The 17758-nt window shown below is 46.4% G+C and overlaps 4 protein-coding genes across 4 annotated transcripts; 2 read left to right on the top strand and 2 right to left on the bottom strand.

The window, feature by feature from the left end:
* Positions 1–667: 667 nt before the first annotated feature.
* Positions 668–1891, top strand: ALT_8356 (porphobilinogen synthase HEM2; the record flags this gene model as incomplete). The annotated part of the gene is made up of 2 exons (XM_033560671.1): positions 668–886; positions 989–1891. The coding sequence occupies 2 exons, from the start codon at positions 668–670 to the stop codon at positions 1889–1891; spliced, it is 1122 nt and encodes a 373-aa protein (XP_033416562.1).
* A 635-nt stretch (positions 1892–2526) lies between these two features.
* On the bottom strand, positions 2527–4706 carry ALT_8355 (uncharacterized protein; the record flags this gene model as incomplete). Its single annotated transcript, XM_033560672.2, has 2 exons — positions 2527–3743; positions 3827–4706. 2 exons carry the CDS (start codon positions 4704–4706, stop codon positions 2527–2529), a joined length of 2097 nt encoding a protein of 698 aa, XP_033416563.2.
* Positions 4707–7497: 2791 nt separating this feature from the next.
* ALT_8354 (exportin CRM1) lies at positions 7498–11326 on the top strand (the record flags this gene model as incomplete). The annotated part of the gene is made up of 10 exons (XM_089600407.1): positions 7498–7593; positions 7652–7681; positions 7741–7954; positions 8010–8722; positions 8784–9555; positions 9606–10076; positions 10137–10366; positions 10432–10810; positions 10861–11032; positions 11086–11326. 10 exons carry the CDS (start codon positions 7498–7500, stop codon positions 11324–11326), a joined length of 3318 nt encoding a protein of 1105 aa, XP_089455300.1.
* A 1920-nt stretch (positions 11327–13246) lies between these two features.
* Positions 13247–15682, bottom strand: ALT_8353 (shugoshin family protein; the record flags this gene model as incomplete). Its single annotated transcript, XM_033560674.2, has 4 exons — positions 13247–14403; positions 14467–14993; positions 15051–15495; positions 15634–15682. 4 exons carry the CDS (start codon positions 15680–15682, stop codon positions 13247–13249), a joined length of 2178 nt encoding a protein of 725 aa, XP_033416565.1.
* Between the last annotated feature and the right edge of the window lie 2076 nt (positions 15683–17758).

Below are 17758 nucleotides of genomic sequence, written 5' to 3'. Positions count from 1 at the left end.
TATTATTTTAGCAATAGTACCTCTAAAATCCTTATAGGCTTAGGAATCCATAATATCTAAATAAGTTAGTAGCTATCTACAAAATGGATTAAGCTTATATAGCCTATATAGGAATCTATAAGGGAATCTATAAGGGTTCAGCCTAGTCTAGCTAGGTGCCTGAGATATATATATATATATGCCAACAGCATTAGTCTATAAAGATGATCATTAGGTAGATAGTCACTGCTTACTAGGAGCCTCTAGCATGGCCTAGCCCAGCGCCATAATGGAGCAAGGAATAAATCAATCAATCAATCAATCAATCAATCATATATATGGAAAACTGTTAAACTGAGGTGTGCGGCTCGCCCGGGTGGGCAGCTTACCTGGGAATTACATTAGCCATCATTACCCCTAAATAATACTAAATAATCACTATTGATTCTGATAGTTTATTATATAAATATATATTGCTTTAGTAAATATCAGCTATTTCAGCCAACTCATTATACTAGTTTAAAATTAATAATACATAGAGTGTATTTGCATAACCAACACCATTGGCCAGAATATTATAAGTGCCAAGGAGCAGGGAGGAATAGAGCAAAACTACTTTATAACAGACTCTTCAATTACAAACTGATCACAAACTGCTTAACTCCCCATACTTTCCCTCATCTACACAATGTCTTTTTCAAATCTTGTGTCGGATCTCGCCTTTAGGGATGCTTATGATGATCACAGCTCTCAGATATCCCATGCACGGTCTCAGGCCACCGCTCGGTCATACACAAGCACAGCTGCTACAAGTGTCAGCATTTCTGGAGACATTTCAAGCCAGCTGCATGCTGGATATAGCCATCCATTGACCAGATCATGGCAAGCCGAAAGACAATTGACCAAGGTTCGTGGCGTCAGAGTCGTCGGTCACATTATCCACGCTTTGAAAACTACCATATAGATCTGAAGCTTCCTGTGATTGGGCTCTTTTCTGATTTCAATACAGGAAATGCTCATATATCCATTGTTCATCACTGACAATCCTGATGAAGAGACACCAATACCATCACTACCTAACCAGCATCGCCGAGGTCTGAACCGCCTTGTTCCTTTCCTCAGGCCACTTGTTCAAAAGGGACTGCGGTCAGTTATTTTGTTTGGGGTTCCACTACACCCGACCGCAAAGGATGCCCTGGGTACTGCTGCGGACGATCCTTCGGGCCCGGTCATTCAGGCTATCCGTCTTCTTAGGTCACGCTTTCCTAATCTCTATATTGTGACTGACGTTTGTCTCTGCGAGTACACATCTCATGGTCACTGCGGCATACTACGAGAGGATGGCACGCTGGATAACGCCCAGTCTGTTGATCGAATTTCAGATGTCGCCCTTGCCTACGCTACTGCTGGTGCGCACTGCGTCGCTCCATCCGATATGAATGATGGGAGAGTTCGCGCTATCAAACTAAAGTTGATTGAAGCGGGCTTAGCCCATCGTGTTCTCTTGATGTCTTACAGCGCAAAGTTCAGTGGTTGTCTCTATGGACCATTCCGTGACGCAGCCGGTTCTTGCCCATCTTTCGGTGACCGCAGATGTTATCAGCTGCCACCGGGAGGCCGTGGACTCGCCCGGCGAGCAATTCAACGAGATGTGGGTGAAGGCGCAGACATCATAATGGTGAAGCCTGCAAGTAGTTATCTGGATATCATCAGGGATGCAAAGGAGCTTGCAAAGGACATGCCAATTGCAGCGTACCAGGTCAGTGGTGAGTATGCTATGATCCATGCCGCTGCCAAGGCCGGGGTGTTTGATTTGAAATCGATGGCGTTTGAAAGTACGGAAGGGATTCTCAGAGCCGGAGCTGGAATTATCGTGAGCTATTTTGTACCAGAGTTCTTGGACTGGCTTTAGCCAATTACTCATTATCTTTGTCCTCGCGTCTCCTGTCAGTCATTGTCATGTTTGTGGATGCTCAGAATCACATCGAGTCAATGGAGAGAGAAATTTTCAGGATCATGATTAATATAAACCAGACTGTAGAGGGCCGTTCGAATGTAGCATAAGTACTTCGTGCCTTCCCTCTTTGCTCCTCTTTCTCCAACGTCATCCTGGCAGGGAAAGAACTGAGACATGAGGATGAGTTGTATTGAAACACATATATTCATGCCATTCCATCACTTGACGGAGAGGTCGCTTCGCTCTTGGTAGACAGATTAGTAGAGTATCCTTCGGCATCTTAAAGGGCACCAACCTTGGTCCTCCCCCAACCAACCGCCAACTTGTAGTATTGTAATGCATGGCTCCGTTGCCGACTAGCTGAAGGTGGATAAGGCACGAAGAGAGACGCGGGACATACAAGAGAAGAGTCCCGTGCAGATATTGGTGGGGAGCTAACACACTAGCAATGTGAGAACCCGCGTTGATGTTGCAGACGCTACATATGTGCATAACAACCAGACATTTGAAGACCCGGCCATGGCTCGAGAAACGTAGATGTATTGTTTGACACTCATAACCATGACGACATATCCTGGATGTTTGAACCATCACATGTAGCTCGGTTTTAGACCCTGAAAACCATAGGCTACAATGTCACTTTTGACTACTTCGCCCGGGGCCACATAAGCACCACGCCGGAGACGGACACCGGGATATATTGTGCAACCAGCGCCAACGTAACAGTCCTCCTCAATTGTGACGGGGCGGCCTTGGTAGCGGCTTTGAGAGCCCTTCCGTTCTTGCATGTTTGCATGGGCCATTGAACTGAGAATAGTGACTCGAGGACCTATCCATGTATGAGCACCGATAGTGATAGGGCAGTCATCCACGAAGAGACAGTTCTCTGATATCATAACGTCCTCACCAATGTGAATGTTGAACCCATAGTGGCATTGAAAAGGTGACTCAACAACAGCGCCTTGCCCAATAGATCCGGCGGGTCTCAGTGGTCCCACGCTCGATGGAGAACCAACAACCGAACCAGGAGGTATCAGAACCTCCTTCAGCAGGCGATTCTGTTCCTTCGCACTCAAGCCCGAAACAGGATTACAAGCATTGTTGAACCGCCAGATGGCGGCTTTGCATCGCTCGCGCTCCTCCACAAGATGTATATCGAAAGGGCGATAGAGCTCGCCGCGAATCATCTTGTCCTTCTCCGATTCTTCACTCACAGTGCGATTGGACAGCTGATGCTCAATACTAAGAGCCATCCGAGCCTGTGCCTGCGGGCTGTTGGTGTCCGCGGTGCCAGTATGTGCCGGCCGCTGATCAATGCCACCTTGAAAGATGGACATCCCCGGTTTTTGATGTGATCCGTGTGATATGTCTCTAATCGACGGAACAATCTGATAGTCGCTTTTCGCGTGTCCCTCGCGCGATAGTTCATGTATTGATGGGACCTCTCTATAGTCAGACTTGGTCACATGCTCAGGTATAAACGTAGCATGGCCAGCATTAGGCCAACTCCGTTTAGACCAGGGCCCACGAGCCGAATTGGCTCCTGTCGGGCTTGCATTGAACTGCCCAGCGACACGATCGTTCTCATCGGTGACGATTGCTCTCATTTTTCCCGCCTCGAGTTGTTCCGCCAGAGTTTGCTGTCGCTCATGCTGTTGGCTCAAGTCATGCACATACTGCGCCCCTAAATCCGGGTAGCCCTCTTTTGACTGCAACGGAACTGGAGTTTTCGCGCTTGAGGGTTTCTGCCATGTGCTTCGGGACGAATAACCTTCACAGAGAAAACCACCTCTGAGACAATTGTTACCTGTGAAAAATGTTGAGCGACCATGGCAAAAAGAACGAAAAAAACTCCATATTCCATGAGAAGAGTCGCAAAGAATAACTTACACGCAGGATGCTGCTCGTCGCATTTTTTTTTCCTTCTGCGACAAGTCATGCAGCCAGTTTTAGTTCGGTTGCTGAAGACGCGCTTTCGCTTGGGGGCGACTTGTATAGCCGCTTGTGGCTGTTCTTGGGAAAAAGTATGTAATGGCTCTTTGGTTTGCGCAGATCCCTCTGTCGAGCGGTTCGTCGCACTCCAGCTCTTCTGCTCTAAGCCCTGTCCATCATGATCCTGGGACTCGCGCTGGAGTACCTCTGCCAACTGAGCATCTGAGGGGTCAATCTGTTGTGCGCGCTGTGCCTGTTGTACCAGATGTGAATCATAGTCATTCAATGAAGCATTTGCGGAGGCGGATCGTGAATCTTCATTTCTGTCTGATTGGGCGATTGATGGTGATGGATGCTTGAGATCATGAGGGCCAGGAGGTGACAAAGCAATGTTCACAGCAAGCTGTTGGGTGTGAGACTCCACACCGGCATCTGACCGTATGGCTGGACTTCGAGAGCCTTTAGAAGATGATGAGATAAGTTCTTGACGCTCATCAATTTCTGATCTCTTCCTCTTGTTTGCACTTTGTCCTCCTGACAATGAGCCACTATGGGACGTGGAACGCTGCGTCGATCGTTCGTCCGGGTCAATTTCGGCTTTTCTATTGTCTCTAGCGCGTTCTTCCATTCGAGATGGAGTGTCAAGTTCAACCCTGCCTTGATTATTCGGTATATCTTCGTTGCTAGATGAGTCGGCCGCAGTAGGACCAACGGACATTGGCGCTGTGATTTCCCTTCCATTTACCGCAGTAAACCGAGGAGGAGTTTGGTTCTCCAACTTGGACCTCTTCTCGGGTTCGTGACCATTGGTCACTGATGTGGATGCCATCGTGCTCATTCTCAAAATACAGGCGAAGCTGTAGTATCAAGATGACGCGCACTCTCGCTCCGCGGATCCTTTCAGTCTGCCTGACGGAACTATGATATTTTGACAGATCAAATCTTGACCTGGAGGACCGTTCTTGTTGTCTTGTATCTATTTCGCATCGACCAGTGAGTATAGCAGCCCAATATCACAAAAAGGGTGGGGAGACAAACAGCTGACGTTCACTGCAATAGTCGTTCGGAGCCAAATCGATTCAATTAGATGTTGTGGGCGTTGTCGCTGCACTAACAAATCACTTGCCGTATTGGAGACCCTAGTTGGATAATCATAACAGGTCAAACAATGTATAAGCCAGGAGATTGGATGAGTTGTTGGGTGGTGGGAGGGAATAGAGGAAGAAGGTTGAAATTGCTTGGTTTCAACGACAGCGCGCAATGAATGATGGCCAATATATATGGAAAGAAAGCGTTATTGGTCAGGCATTCGGAAGAGGACAGGACAACCGCCCGCATGAAAATCAAAGGACCAATATTCGTATGGGTGAGGAAACGAGTATGCTCTGGGTTGAGAGCTAGAATCCCAGTAGCGAGGGCAGAATGATGCGCAATGAGGGGTCGAATAGGATAAATAATAGTATAGAGCAGCCTGGAGACCAATACCAACCACCTTAGACAGAAGATGGCGCAGATCAATCATAAATCATTGGGATCGGACGACTATAGTTGAGTGATCTGACAAGACCAGTAGTCTATATATATAAGGGACAAATATGCCTAGGCACTAATCATCACAATGAAGAGATGACCTTGAAAATTCAGTGACCGTGGAATAGGGAAGCTTGAAGATACTCATGAAAGGCATAGGGAAGGAGAAATGGAAGGTGTATGTATCTAAGGATTAGATGACACAAAGAGTACTATAATAGACTATCATAATATTATTAGCATGAATGGTAGTATGGAGCACAGAGTAGGGGGCAAAGAAACTAGAACTGGACTACGCAGTACAATTTCAGAATGGGTGTTGAGCTAGGATACCTTTAGGTATCAGATGTTGGTCAGACACCCGAGTACTCCATACATCTCTTTTCAATTATGGAGTGGATTGATAGATCACTGTATATAGGCAATAATTTATCTAACTCTCCATATTTAATTTGCATTCATGACTCTGTGACAAAACCTCTACAGACAGCTTGTATCCTCCCAAACTGGGCTACTTTTGACTGCCAATTGAAGTCAAAGCAAATATCAGTACCATACTGTGTACATATCTAGAAATGCCAAGTCTCTGAAGGTAACCACTGACCAGTCTATAATGTGTAGGAGAAATTGAGTTTCATAGCACAGTGGTCATCATAGACGCCCCCTTGGTTATACTTTCCTGCTTAATGGGCGTCATGTAATGCTTATTTACGTACTATACACTCGTACACTACAAGAGTACCTGTGCTGCATATATACTAACTTATCCAACCACTTATGTACAGAGAGTTATATTTAATCAAGGGGCGAAATAATAAGGTACACATATAAGCGGTCCTACTCCGTACAGCTTAGTAATTATCATAGGATAAGAGCAGATATTATCTACCCGAAGATAGTAGGCCACCTCTAATCCAAGCAACCTGCCCGTGCATGCTTACATAACTAGAGAGTCTGCATAGTCTTTATACTTAGTCTTTATTCTTGGGCTGCATTAGGATTTACTCCCAAGTAGCATCATATCTATGTGTTTATGCATATGAGGTCTAATTGCCATAATCTTAACTGCTATTGACTTCGCTCCGTCCATAAGATACCCATAGGCAATCTGCATGAGCTCGTGAAGTCTCACGATACTACTGATTGGGCTCGCTGTATGTCTGGCGGCAACCTTTCCTAAGAAAGATTGGCCATCGTTAGAAACCAAGGATTCTAGTTGTCTCTTTGGTTGCATCAAATGGGCGAAACCCAGCCCCTGGGCGGCAATTCCACTATAGAAAGTACCTGGTCATCTAAACAGTAACTCAAGTATTGCAACAGCAGCATAGGGGCGAGAAATTAGTCTCGGGAATGGCAGTTATTGCCATCCTATGACAATTTTGATATGTTCGGATATTGTTATGTGACAAGAGGTCCAGGTATCGTTGTAAAACCAATATTACGCCCAATAGGTATGCAAGAGAATCAAATATCGAGGATATAATCTTCAAACATAACTGTTACGTGTTTTCATTATATATATTCGATCCATATATGACTGCCAATGTAGCTAATCTGTTATTGAGACTTCTACTGCCAAGCCACCAGGAAGTAGAAGAAAAGCTGGGGAGCTAAGAGGTACTGTTGTCGGTCATGTGTGATCCTTGAGTATATACTGCACGCCAGGTGTACCAGGTAAACCGACTAACAAACTAATTAGTAAGCAATTTTGATACGGTAGTTGATGCATCACACCAACCTGACATTCGCAACAGGAGTAGTCTCTCTTCACCGCCAATAATTGACATTCATATGCTTTCATCTATACCTACAACTACATCAAGCATCAAGCCCCGCTGAACTTGTCTGTTTCTGGGATCCCTGTCAACTCGTTCTTTGCAACCAAGAGCTTTCTTTGGATTCCCTAACCTTTAGCCAACCCCTCCAAAAGAGCCTCAACCCCGCCAAACCTTTTGTTCGCCTGATCAACCTCCCGAAAACCTGTAATAACCAGCGCCCATCAGTGTCCAGCAAGGCTTCTCGGGTGCATAGTACGCGTCTAGCACGTGTATCAGAGGTGAAGCTGTAGAACGGACAGGGTTGTCAGTCCTTGAGACAGGATGTCTGTTTCCATACAAGAATTGGACAACACTGTCCGGGCCTTCTACGAGGGCAAAGGGGATTTGGTGAGGCGCCATAATGATTCCGGCCAATATGTACGATTTTGCTTCTAGAGCTTGGATTGCTAACTTCACAATGCGACTTTCCGTTCAGCAAAAGCAAGCCCAGCAGACTCTAACAGAAGTGAGTATTCCTAAACCCCAAGACTCAGTGTAGGGTAACTGACTCGCTTCGACAACCAGTTCAAACAAAACCCGGACGCTTGGTTGATCGTGGGTAATATACTCCAAGAATCATCGTATTTGCAAACAAAGTGTAAGGAAACATCTCGCATGTTCTTCTCCTATGTGCTTCACTCGATACATGGCATGCTGACCATGCTAGACCTCGCGCTGCAGGTTCTTGACGATGTGATTATGACCAGATGGAAAGTTCTACCAAGAGAGCAATGTCTCGGTAAGCACCAGGAGTCGCGTGTTCTTTTGTCAGCTCATGAACTAAGACCACTCAGGCATACGAAATTTCATCGTCAACTTCATTATCGAAAACTCCAAGTCAGAAGAAAAGCTCAGGAGTGAACGCGCGTTTTTGAATAAGCTCAACCTGGTCCTCGTTTCTATCCTGAAGCAAGAGTGGCCTCACAATTGGCCGACTTTCATCAATGAAATAATCTCGTCTTGTCATACGAGTCTCTCTATCTGCGAAAACAACATGGCCATCCTTCGCTTGTTGTCAGAGGAAGTATTTGACTTCTCCCAGGATCAGATGACTTCTATCAAGGCCAGAAATCTCAAGACTTCCATGACACAGGAATTCTCATCCATCTTCCAGCTGTGCTCTGAAGTTTTGAATACAGCAAACCAGCCGAGTCTGATCAAAGCCACATTAGAGACTCTCCTTCGATTCCTGAATTGGATACCCCTGGGATACATATTTGAGACCCCCATCATCAACACACTCTTAACTCGTTTCCTGGACGTTCCCGATTTCCGGAACGTGACATTGAAGTGTCTCACCGAGATTGGGGGACTTCAAATTGGCAACCCTTACAATTACGATGAAAGATTAGTTCAAATGTTCACTGAGACATTGACCATAGTCTCGAAGACCATTCCACTCTCCATGGATTTGAAGCAGACATATGCCAAAAGCAATTCGAGGGATCAGGAGTTCGTCCTCAACTTAGCACTGTTCCTCTCCAGCTTTTTCAGCGCTCATCTAAATGTAAGTGTTGCAAAATAGTTTTGAGAGTGGACGTTGACAAGAATACTGACACTGTGCTCAGCTCATTGAGAAATTACCGAATCGGGACTATCTCACACATGCCCATTTTTACCTTATCCGTATCAGTCAAATCGACGACAGAGAGGTCTTCAAAATTTGTCTGGAGTACTGGACGAGACTAGTGCAGGAGCTGTACGAGGAGATGCAACAACTTCCAATCACAGATATCAATCCCTTGGTTAGCATGGGTGTTAGTGGGTTGTCAAACGGAGGGGCACCGCACCCTAGCACCCTTGCAAATTATCCCCTTCGCAAGCATAAGTACGAGGAAGTCCTGTCAAACCTTCGCACTGTGATGATCGAGAAAATGGTTAGACCAGAAGAAGTCTTGATTGTTGAAAACGACGAGGGCGAAATTGTTCGCGAATTCGTCAAAGAAAGCGACACGATTCAACTCTATAAGACAATACGGGAGTGTTTGGTCTATCTGACACACCTTGACGTCGTTGACACCGAAAATATCATGATCGAGAAGTTGGCTAAACAGGTGGACGGGTCTGAGTGGTCATGGGCTAATTGCAATACTCTATGTTGGGCAATTGGGTCAATCTCGGGGGCCATGAATGAGGAGACTGAGAAGCGCTTCCTTGTCACTGTGATCAAGGACCTTCTGGGTCTCACGGAAATGAAGCGAGGAAAAGACAACAAAGCGGTCGTCGCCAGTAACATTATGTATATTGTAGGGCAGTATCCGCGTTTCTTGAAGGCCCATTGGAAATTCCTGAAGACGGTTGTCAACAAATTGTTTGAATTTATGCACGAAACACATGAAGGTCAGTTACGCATGCTGATTTCCAGTGGCTCTCTTTCTGACACACACCAGGTGTCCAAGACATGGCGTGCGATACATTTATCAAGATCGCAAACAAGTGCAGACGCCATTTTGTCGCCCTTCAGCCTGGGGAGAACGAGCCATTTATCGAGGAAATTGTTCGAAACATGAGGAAGATTACCTGTGACCTTTCACCCCAACAAGTTCACACTTTCTACGAAGCGTGCGGCTATATGATTTCTGCCCAAGGCCAGAAAAGCCTCCAGGATCGTTTGATTGAGAACTTGATGTCCCTTCCCAACTCGGCGTGGGATGCTATTATAGCCCAGGCGAATCAAGACCCGTCCATACTCCAGGATGGAGAAACGATAAAGATCATCGGCAACATTATGAAGACGAATGTTGCAGCATGTTCCTCGATTGGCACTTACTTTTATTCACAGATTGGGCGCATCTACCATGATATGCTGAACATGTATCGGGCTTCCAGTCAACTCATTAACGATGCTGTTGCGCACGATGGTAAATACGCTTGTGACTCTTGCTGTATTTTTTGCGTCTTCATTGTCTAACGTCGAACAGGCAACATCGCCACCAAGACTCCGAAAGTCCGAGGGCTTCGGACCATCAAAAAGGAGATTCTTAAGCTGATCGATACCTATGTGCAGAAAGCTGATGATCTGGAGATGGTCAACGCTAACATGGTTCCACCTCTTCTGGAGGCTGTTCTGGTGGACTATAACCGAAATGTTCCCGACGCGCGGGAAGCTGAGGTGCTGAACGTCATGACCACAATCGTTCATAAATTACATGTATGTAACATTCCAGGGCAAGCATCGCTTTTGAGACTGTTATCTGATCTGACTTACCTCACCAGAGCCTTATGGAAGACAAGGTTCCTTTAATCATGGAGAGTGTGTTCGAATGCACCCTCGAGATGATCAACAAAGACTTCCACGAGTATCCAGAGCACCGTGTGCAGTTCTTCAAATTGCTCCAAGCGATCAATCTATACTGTTTCCCGGCGCTACTCAAACTTGATGCTACGCAATTCAAGTTTGTGATCGACTCTTGCATGTGGGCCAGTAAACATGACAATCGCGAAGTGGAAAATACCGGCCTTACAATGTGCCTCGAACTGATGAACAATATGGCCGAGACTGATACGCAAACGTCGAGTATTTTCTTTCGCCAATTTTTCATTCCAATTCTTCAAGACGTCTTCTTTGTCCTTACCGACAGCGATCACAAAGCAGGTTCGTATACATCCATGGTACTAGAGTAGCTCACACTCACCTTCTGGCAGGGTTCAAATCTCAAGCAATGCTACTGTCCCGTATGTTCTACTTCATCGAATCTGGGAAGGTGCAAGAACCCATCTATTCCCCCGAACAAGCGCCGCTCGGGACATCCAACAAAGACTTCTTGCAAGGATACGTTGCCAACCTCTTGCAAAATGCTTTCAAGAATCTTCAGGAGTAAGTTGGCTGCTAGCCCGGTGTCGATTGAAAGGGTGCTGATTCTGTCTCAGGATACAAATCAAGCAGTTTGTAGTTGGCTTGTTTACCTTCAATGATGACTTCAACAAGTTCAAGACTCATTTGCGGGATTTCTTGATCTCTTTGAAAGAGTTCGCAGGGGATAATGCAGAACTTTATGCAGAGGAAAGAGAGCAGGCTTTGCGGGATGCGCAGGCAGCAGAACGAGACCGGGCAATGAGAGTTGGAGGACTTTTGAAGCCGTCTGAAATGGATCAGGAGGATGAGCTCTGACTCGACTTGGAACTCCGCACTGAATTACCAGTGAGCTCATTAGATAGAGCTACAAAAGACTTAGAGGAGTTGGTGCCTCCAGAAGACGGTCTCAACGGTTGGTCCCTTTACGGGCTTTGAAGCTATGAATACTGCTCGTTCTACTGCATGTTTCGGCGTGCTACGTGACAGACAGGGCCTGCTCCCTTTGCTATCTTGACTACCCTTTACTTGAATCCGATATGGACGTGGTTTTGGGTCTCTCCGCACACTGACGTGTCTTTTTGTAATTTCGCTCTTCTTCCCCGACGCTCATCTATGGACTGTGCTTTAGTGAGAACAAGTCGCCAGTTGAGGGCGTAGTGCTTCTACTGATTTGACTAGGCCAGGTGTATCTCCTTGTTCAACCTACACTACCTAAACCGATGAGGATAGTTGGGGAAGGGGCCGGCCGATTGGAATGCTTCTGGTAACCTGAGCATAAAGTGGAACTTTTCGTATCCTGAGCTTACTCTTCTGTTAGATTGGCGATCATTGTGCTTCATACGACACAAGCACTGCAGTAGATCCGAGTGCAACTGTGATGTACTCTGAATCAAATCAATCATGTAGAGAGGTAGCTACATATTAATATGAATACAGGAAGGGAAAACATCTGTAGAATATAGTAGCCGTGACAGAGAGCCTTAGTCACAGCTACCTTAGTAAATCAGTTGCATTAGGATAAAAGCGGTGAGGGATTAGCCCCACAGGACAGAGTAGAGAGGTATAATTATCATTGCACACCCCTCACTTCAACCCCACTACTCAAATAAGAGGTTTGACCGATATATATGAATAATGTCACGCACTAGACAGGTACCCTCAAATACAGCATCCAGCTCTCATATTCAGTTGCTATCCCCAGCCGTCCGACAAGAAAACCATTCTTGTGTCCGTATTTCAGGCACACTGAGATTGAGAGCCGAGAATGACAGTATCGCCACAGACCAGATTGAGGACCCAACACCAGGACGACATATAAGATGGACTGAAGATGTCGTAGACAACGAGGGAATGGGTAAAAAGAGCTCAAAAGGTAAGCGAATTTGGTATATAGAAGCCGTCAGCACCATCTGCTTACTTTCCCTGTCTCTCCTTCTACTCTTTCCTGTTTATTTCCAAGTCTGTTTTCGCCATCACTTGCATCGTCTTCCATGCGATTCAGATTGGACGCTAATTACGATGATGTCGGGCCGGCTTTAACCCATACAGTATGTTGCATCTACCACAAACCTCGGCCTGTAGGGGAAAGCAGTTCGGAGTCTGATGATTCGACATCGAGTTCCTCCGAGTCGGAAAGTGACAACGATGTAGATTGCCGCGATTCGATAGGCCGCGCGCAGAACCACAAACAAAATGCACAAGATGCGAGTCAATCTTCGTCAAACCCGTCATTGAATCGAGGACGCACTTCCTCCTGCAACAAACGCCATGCGAGGAGAAATGGGAAGAGGAAGCCAAGTCCGAATGCATACGAAAAAATGCCAAAAGTAAAGGGCCAACCCAGAATCACGGGGCTGTAGCCCATGCATCAACTTCACTCCTCGTCTGCAAATACCGCGACATATAAGTTATTGTCGTCGCGCTGGACGTTGTGTTATGCAATAACAGTTGACACCATCGACCCGAAAAAGTCACTCCGGGAGGACAGGCAAGTGGGCTACAAAGTGCAGACCTTTGTCTGGATTGACTCCGTTTCAAATTCTCACCGTCAGTGGAAAGAAAACGAAGACAGAAAGAAATGGAGCAAGATTACGAACTATGAACATGAAATTCTTGTGGTGTCTGCCATAGGTCCTGTCGGTGGAATCTAGAATGAGCTAGAATCAATCGCCGCAAAATCAGTGTTCTTCGGACGTTATATTGGCAAGATTCGTGCCGGCCCATGAAATAGCTGATTCATAGCATCATACTTTTTCTTCGTGCGACCGCCCGATGCCCACGTTTCAACCGTCCTCCCACCATTGCGTTTGAATTTGATCTCGTTTCTTCATCCAGTAGTGCGCTATCGGTGTCAGCGTTCTCGGCCGGCATCGTTGGCCTCGGCACCTCAGAAGGAGCACCCCATGTCGACAACTTCCGAGTCGAATGCAGGTCCATCCTTAATTCGCCTTGGGTATGCTGGGTGGATGTTTTAAAGTGTGAAGAGTGGCGTCGGGGCTGTTTGCGTCTACCAGAAGTTGGCACTGATTCTTCTGCAACAACATGACTTTGCGAGGAGTCAGTATCATCGGTAGATTCTGAGTGCAGCTCATTATTTCTCCCGGCATTTGAAATGCGGAGCGTATTCTGGTCCTCGCACCCTCTGGGCTTGACGTTTTCAACAGAGTAGTTGAGTCTCTCACTAGCGCCCGATGACAGCTCGTTTTGTAGAGTATCATGATCCTCTTCGTCAGCGGTCGCAATCTTCGGCGGGATGTTCTTCTTTTTTCTGAGAGAAACCATGTTTACGGGAGAACGTGTTGTGTGACCCGAAGCCTTCTCCAATATTGATATGTGGTCCCGCGTCGTCCCTGGCGAGCTCTCCGGTTTCTTTGCTCGGCTGATATCGGTCTGTAACCCCACGTCTCCCTCATCTGTAGACACTGGAAGCGCAGCTGTGTTCGATTTCTTGCCCAGCCTCTCCCCCCCAACAGCGGGAACAAATTCGTTTGTGGGTCGCCGCATTTTGTCTCTCAGGTTCGGTTCCGCATAGCTCACGACAGATCTTTGACGTCTTGACGGACGTGACGGAGGGGCGTTTAATAATGAAGTCGTTCCAGAGCCAACTTGAAATATAGATACAGTTTTTGCAGGGGACAATGATTCTGATTTCTGTGCCTCCTTGTTTGGAAGCACGACTATATCGTGAGCATTGGTTTCTTTTCGCTCATTCTCATTTGAACATTGGCTGGAGAAATTCCCAACAAAGGTACCCTGTTGCTGGCATATTGATTCTTCTCCGGGCTCTACTGGATTGAGAGGCCCTTGCTGTCTTTGCGATTTCTCGCGCATGCCATCATGGGCTGTAGTAGGGGTGTGATCGTCTGGGGGGGTGATACTAAGATTGCCATTCTCTGTGATTCATAGAGTTAACGAGCCGTTCATGCTGCTTTTCAACCATAAGGGAGTTTCCATACTTGGTTCTAGAGCTTTGCGTTGAGTTGCTTTGTGAGTACCAGAATCCCGCTTCGGCTGCGCGTCCTCTCGCAGTAGTGGATTCCTCCTACGGGTAGACACACGTCCTTCCTCTCTCCCGAGCGAAGAATGGCGCGGCCGACTGTATTGGAAATCATCATCGCCTATACTGGTCAAGAGGTATTCGTCTTCACGATCTGCACCAAATTTCCTCTTTTGCCCAGCCCTCCTTGGAGATATTGTCTCATCCAGCTCAGTGATTGAGGACCGGCCTGGTGTTGGTGAGATATCCTTCGAGGCGGAAGGGTCTGGCTTTTGTCTCTTCCTCGTCATTAAAGTCGAAAGTAACGTTTTGTCGTCCAACCTCTCATCAACGCCAAGTATTTCGATATTTTCAAGCTCTTTCTCAGAAGCTTGTGGGGTAGACTCTCGACGCTTGATTGTCGATAGTGGCGATGGTGCCTCCGCCGGGTCTGGAGCCGTACAGATCTCACGACCAGAATCGATCAGGTGTCGTATCTCCTGCGACCTGATGTTGCTAAGCACAAGACAACTATATGTAATAAGATTTTCGAGCAGTACTTACTCAAGGGTTTCTCGCGGGTAGCATTTGTCTTCGAGAATTACCGGCAGACCTCCCTGTTCCTTACAAATCAAGTTGCTCTCAGGGTCAGGTTTTCTGTATGTGGATTCGGAGCTTGATAGTTTGAGTTGCCCGAGACCTCCGGCGCCCAATCTTTCATCACAGGACTTGCCCAACCTGCGTGGTAAGGTGCCCAACTCGTTCACGATATTGCCTAACTCTGCTAACTTGTCGTCTAATCTCGTTTTGATATCATAGACACCGTCATGGAGCGATTTGACCGATTCAAACCTCTCCAACTCTTGACTTAGCATTATGACCTGCTCCCGTAGGGAAACATTCTCCGCGAGCAAATTGGAAACATCAGATTCAAGGGTGCGAATGCGAAGGGATTGTATTGAATTGACACGGGCAATCTCGCGGTTCTGCCGCACAAATCGTCGCTTCACTAAATTTGACACACAAGTAATCAATAAGGAACCCAAGAGACCTACCGTGATGTACACAAGGAATCAGGGAGGGACAAGGACGGGGCAGTGGCGAGAGGAAACTGGATAATAGGGATAGGACAGTGAGAGCAGCTTACAGATATCAATGGGCTCTGTCGGAGCCGTAGATTCATTCAATCGAGCCATGTTTCTGAAAGTTCATGCCAAGTGGAATGTCTCCTGTTTTGGAGACTTAATCCTGTGGAGATGAGAAGAATAGCCGAAAGGATGTAGATAAAGCCAGATAATTAAATCTGGATTTGTTTATAACTCTGTCAGGCCCGGGGGCGCAATGGGCATAGTATGTAGTCTACGCTCTACCACGGAGCGGATGCGAAATGTAAACAAGATTGTGGTTCATGGTTGGTGGTAGTGTGGGCGAAGTCCCGTTGTTGATGTTTGTCCAAATTGAGCCTAGTAAAGTGGGGACTAGGGAAGGCACAAGCAAAACTACCTAGGCTTATCTTACACATTCGTATGGGCGTTGTTGCTTGCTCTCTTAGTTCATCAACTGATTCTAATAATCAGAGCGTTTAGTCAGTATCTCTTCTTCTTTTCTTTCTCTCTTTTCTTCCTCTTTGGGCAATTGACACACGTGGCTTGTACAAACCACAAACTGCACAGATCTCACAGGTGTCATGGCGTATTCATCGTCGCATCCTACTTCCGCAGTTTTGGCCAGCACATCAACATCATCGTCAATTCGTCAACAGAGCAATCATAATGCCATCTCACACCAGCAGTCTTTAGCTCTATCGTCTCGCATTGTCTCCAAGAAAGCCGAGCTCGAGAATTTGATGCGGCTGCGTGATCTAAGTGGCGTCATGGCGATGCAAATGCAAGTCTTAGAGACGAAGATAGGTACATTAAAAGATGGTACAGAAGGTTCGCTGCCTCATTGTTCCTCTTTTTGCATTCCTCACGGTTCTTGCACAATATGACGTTGCAAATTTTTGCACGATCACTGAACGAAAGAGAAAAAGTCGGATGAGATTGCATACAATCACTGACTTGACCAAATTTCTGACTTTCAGCTGTGGCCTGCGTACTTGCAAATTGGGACAACGTTATACGGGCTATCAGTATGGCTTCAAGTAAGTCCAGCATGTTTTGGTGTCTTGCGGCGCTCATTGTTGTTTTCCTATGAACTTGTTCCAGTAAAAATCACTGATGTTGCATGCCAACATAGCAAAAGCTGCAGTTTCCATAAGCACAAAAGATCAAACCTCAAACGTTGAGACTGACCATAACTTAATGGTTGAGCGCCGTCTGCCGGCAACCCTTGTGCGAATTCCTGTGGAAGAACGAGAAAGGCCGCAGGACTGAGACATGCAATTATCTCTCCCACATGACCGTATTCCTGGAGAGTTAATGTTTGTTTCTCCTAACATGTGGATGAGGCATTCCGAATATTGATGATGTTCCTGTCATTGGCAATACCACCATCGATCTTGGAGCTTGATGCGTCCAAAAAGGAGTCTGGCGAATGCCAGGGGTTTCAGAAGTATCATGTTTGATGGACTTGGGTGGTTCACAGGGGTTTAATCTCATTTAAATCAGCGCCAGACTACTATTTGGTCTCTGGCATATTCCTGGTGCATTAAGCTCCTAAGGGCGGCAAGCTGACTTTTTCGTGTTTTTGCATGACGCATCCTCAGTGCGACTGAGGTTCTAAGCCAGATGGACCCCGGAAAGCGCTTGCAGGTAATGTCTGCCGGTTCGCCCATAGCTAGGTAGAGTCATGAGAATATGTATGACTGAGGTCAAGCCTGATGCTGTTTGCCCCTATGATAGGCTGTCTATGGTCAAAGTCCATTACGCCTTTTAACCCGATGGCAGATTCGCCGTATCACCGTCTATAAATGGTGATATCTGCAAATGTCAAGTACTGGCAGTGGGGCTATGCCTGGCTCGCAGACGGGGGCTTTTCCTTGAAAATTCTCTAAAAGGCAAATAACTCACTTTGAACACACAATGCACATTGATTAACCGCCTAATCTGTTATAAGTAGATGGCACTTGGAAGATTCAAGAGCCTTCATCGAGTGTCTGTCATATGTAGGTATTCTCCTTGATATCAGCACCGTTTCTTTCCCATTATAGTTTATTTAGTAATACATCCCATCAAACATCAGCTCTGGTAAGTGATTATTTCAGATCTCGTCACACGTCTACCTAACCACCATGCTAGTTTTGGTTGCAGCGGGGCGGCGTCCTAGACATT

The sequence above is a fragment of the Aspergillus lentulus genome (assembly GCF_001445615.1).
Source record: "Aspergillus lentulus DNA, contig: Alt16, strain: IFM 54703, whole genome shotgun sequence".
Taxonomy (NCBI): Eukaryota; Fungi; Ascomycota; class Eurotiomycetes; order Eurotiales; family Aspergillaceae; genus Aspergillus; species Aspergillus lentulus.
The sequence above is the reverse complement of the archived record's forward strand: the minus strand, read 5'-3'. Positions and strand labels throughout refer to the sequence as shown.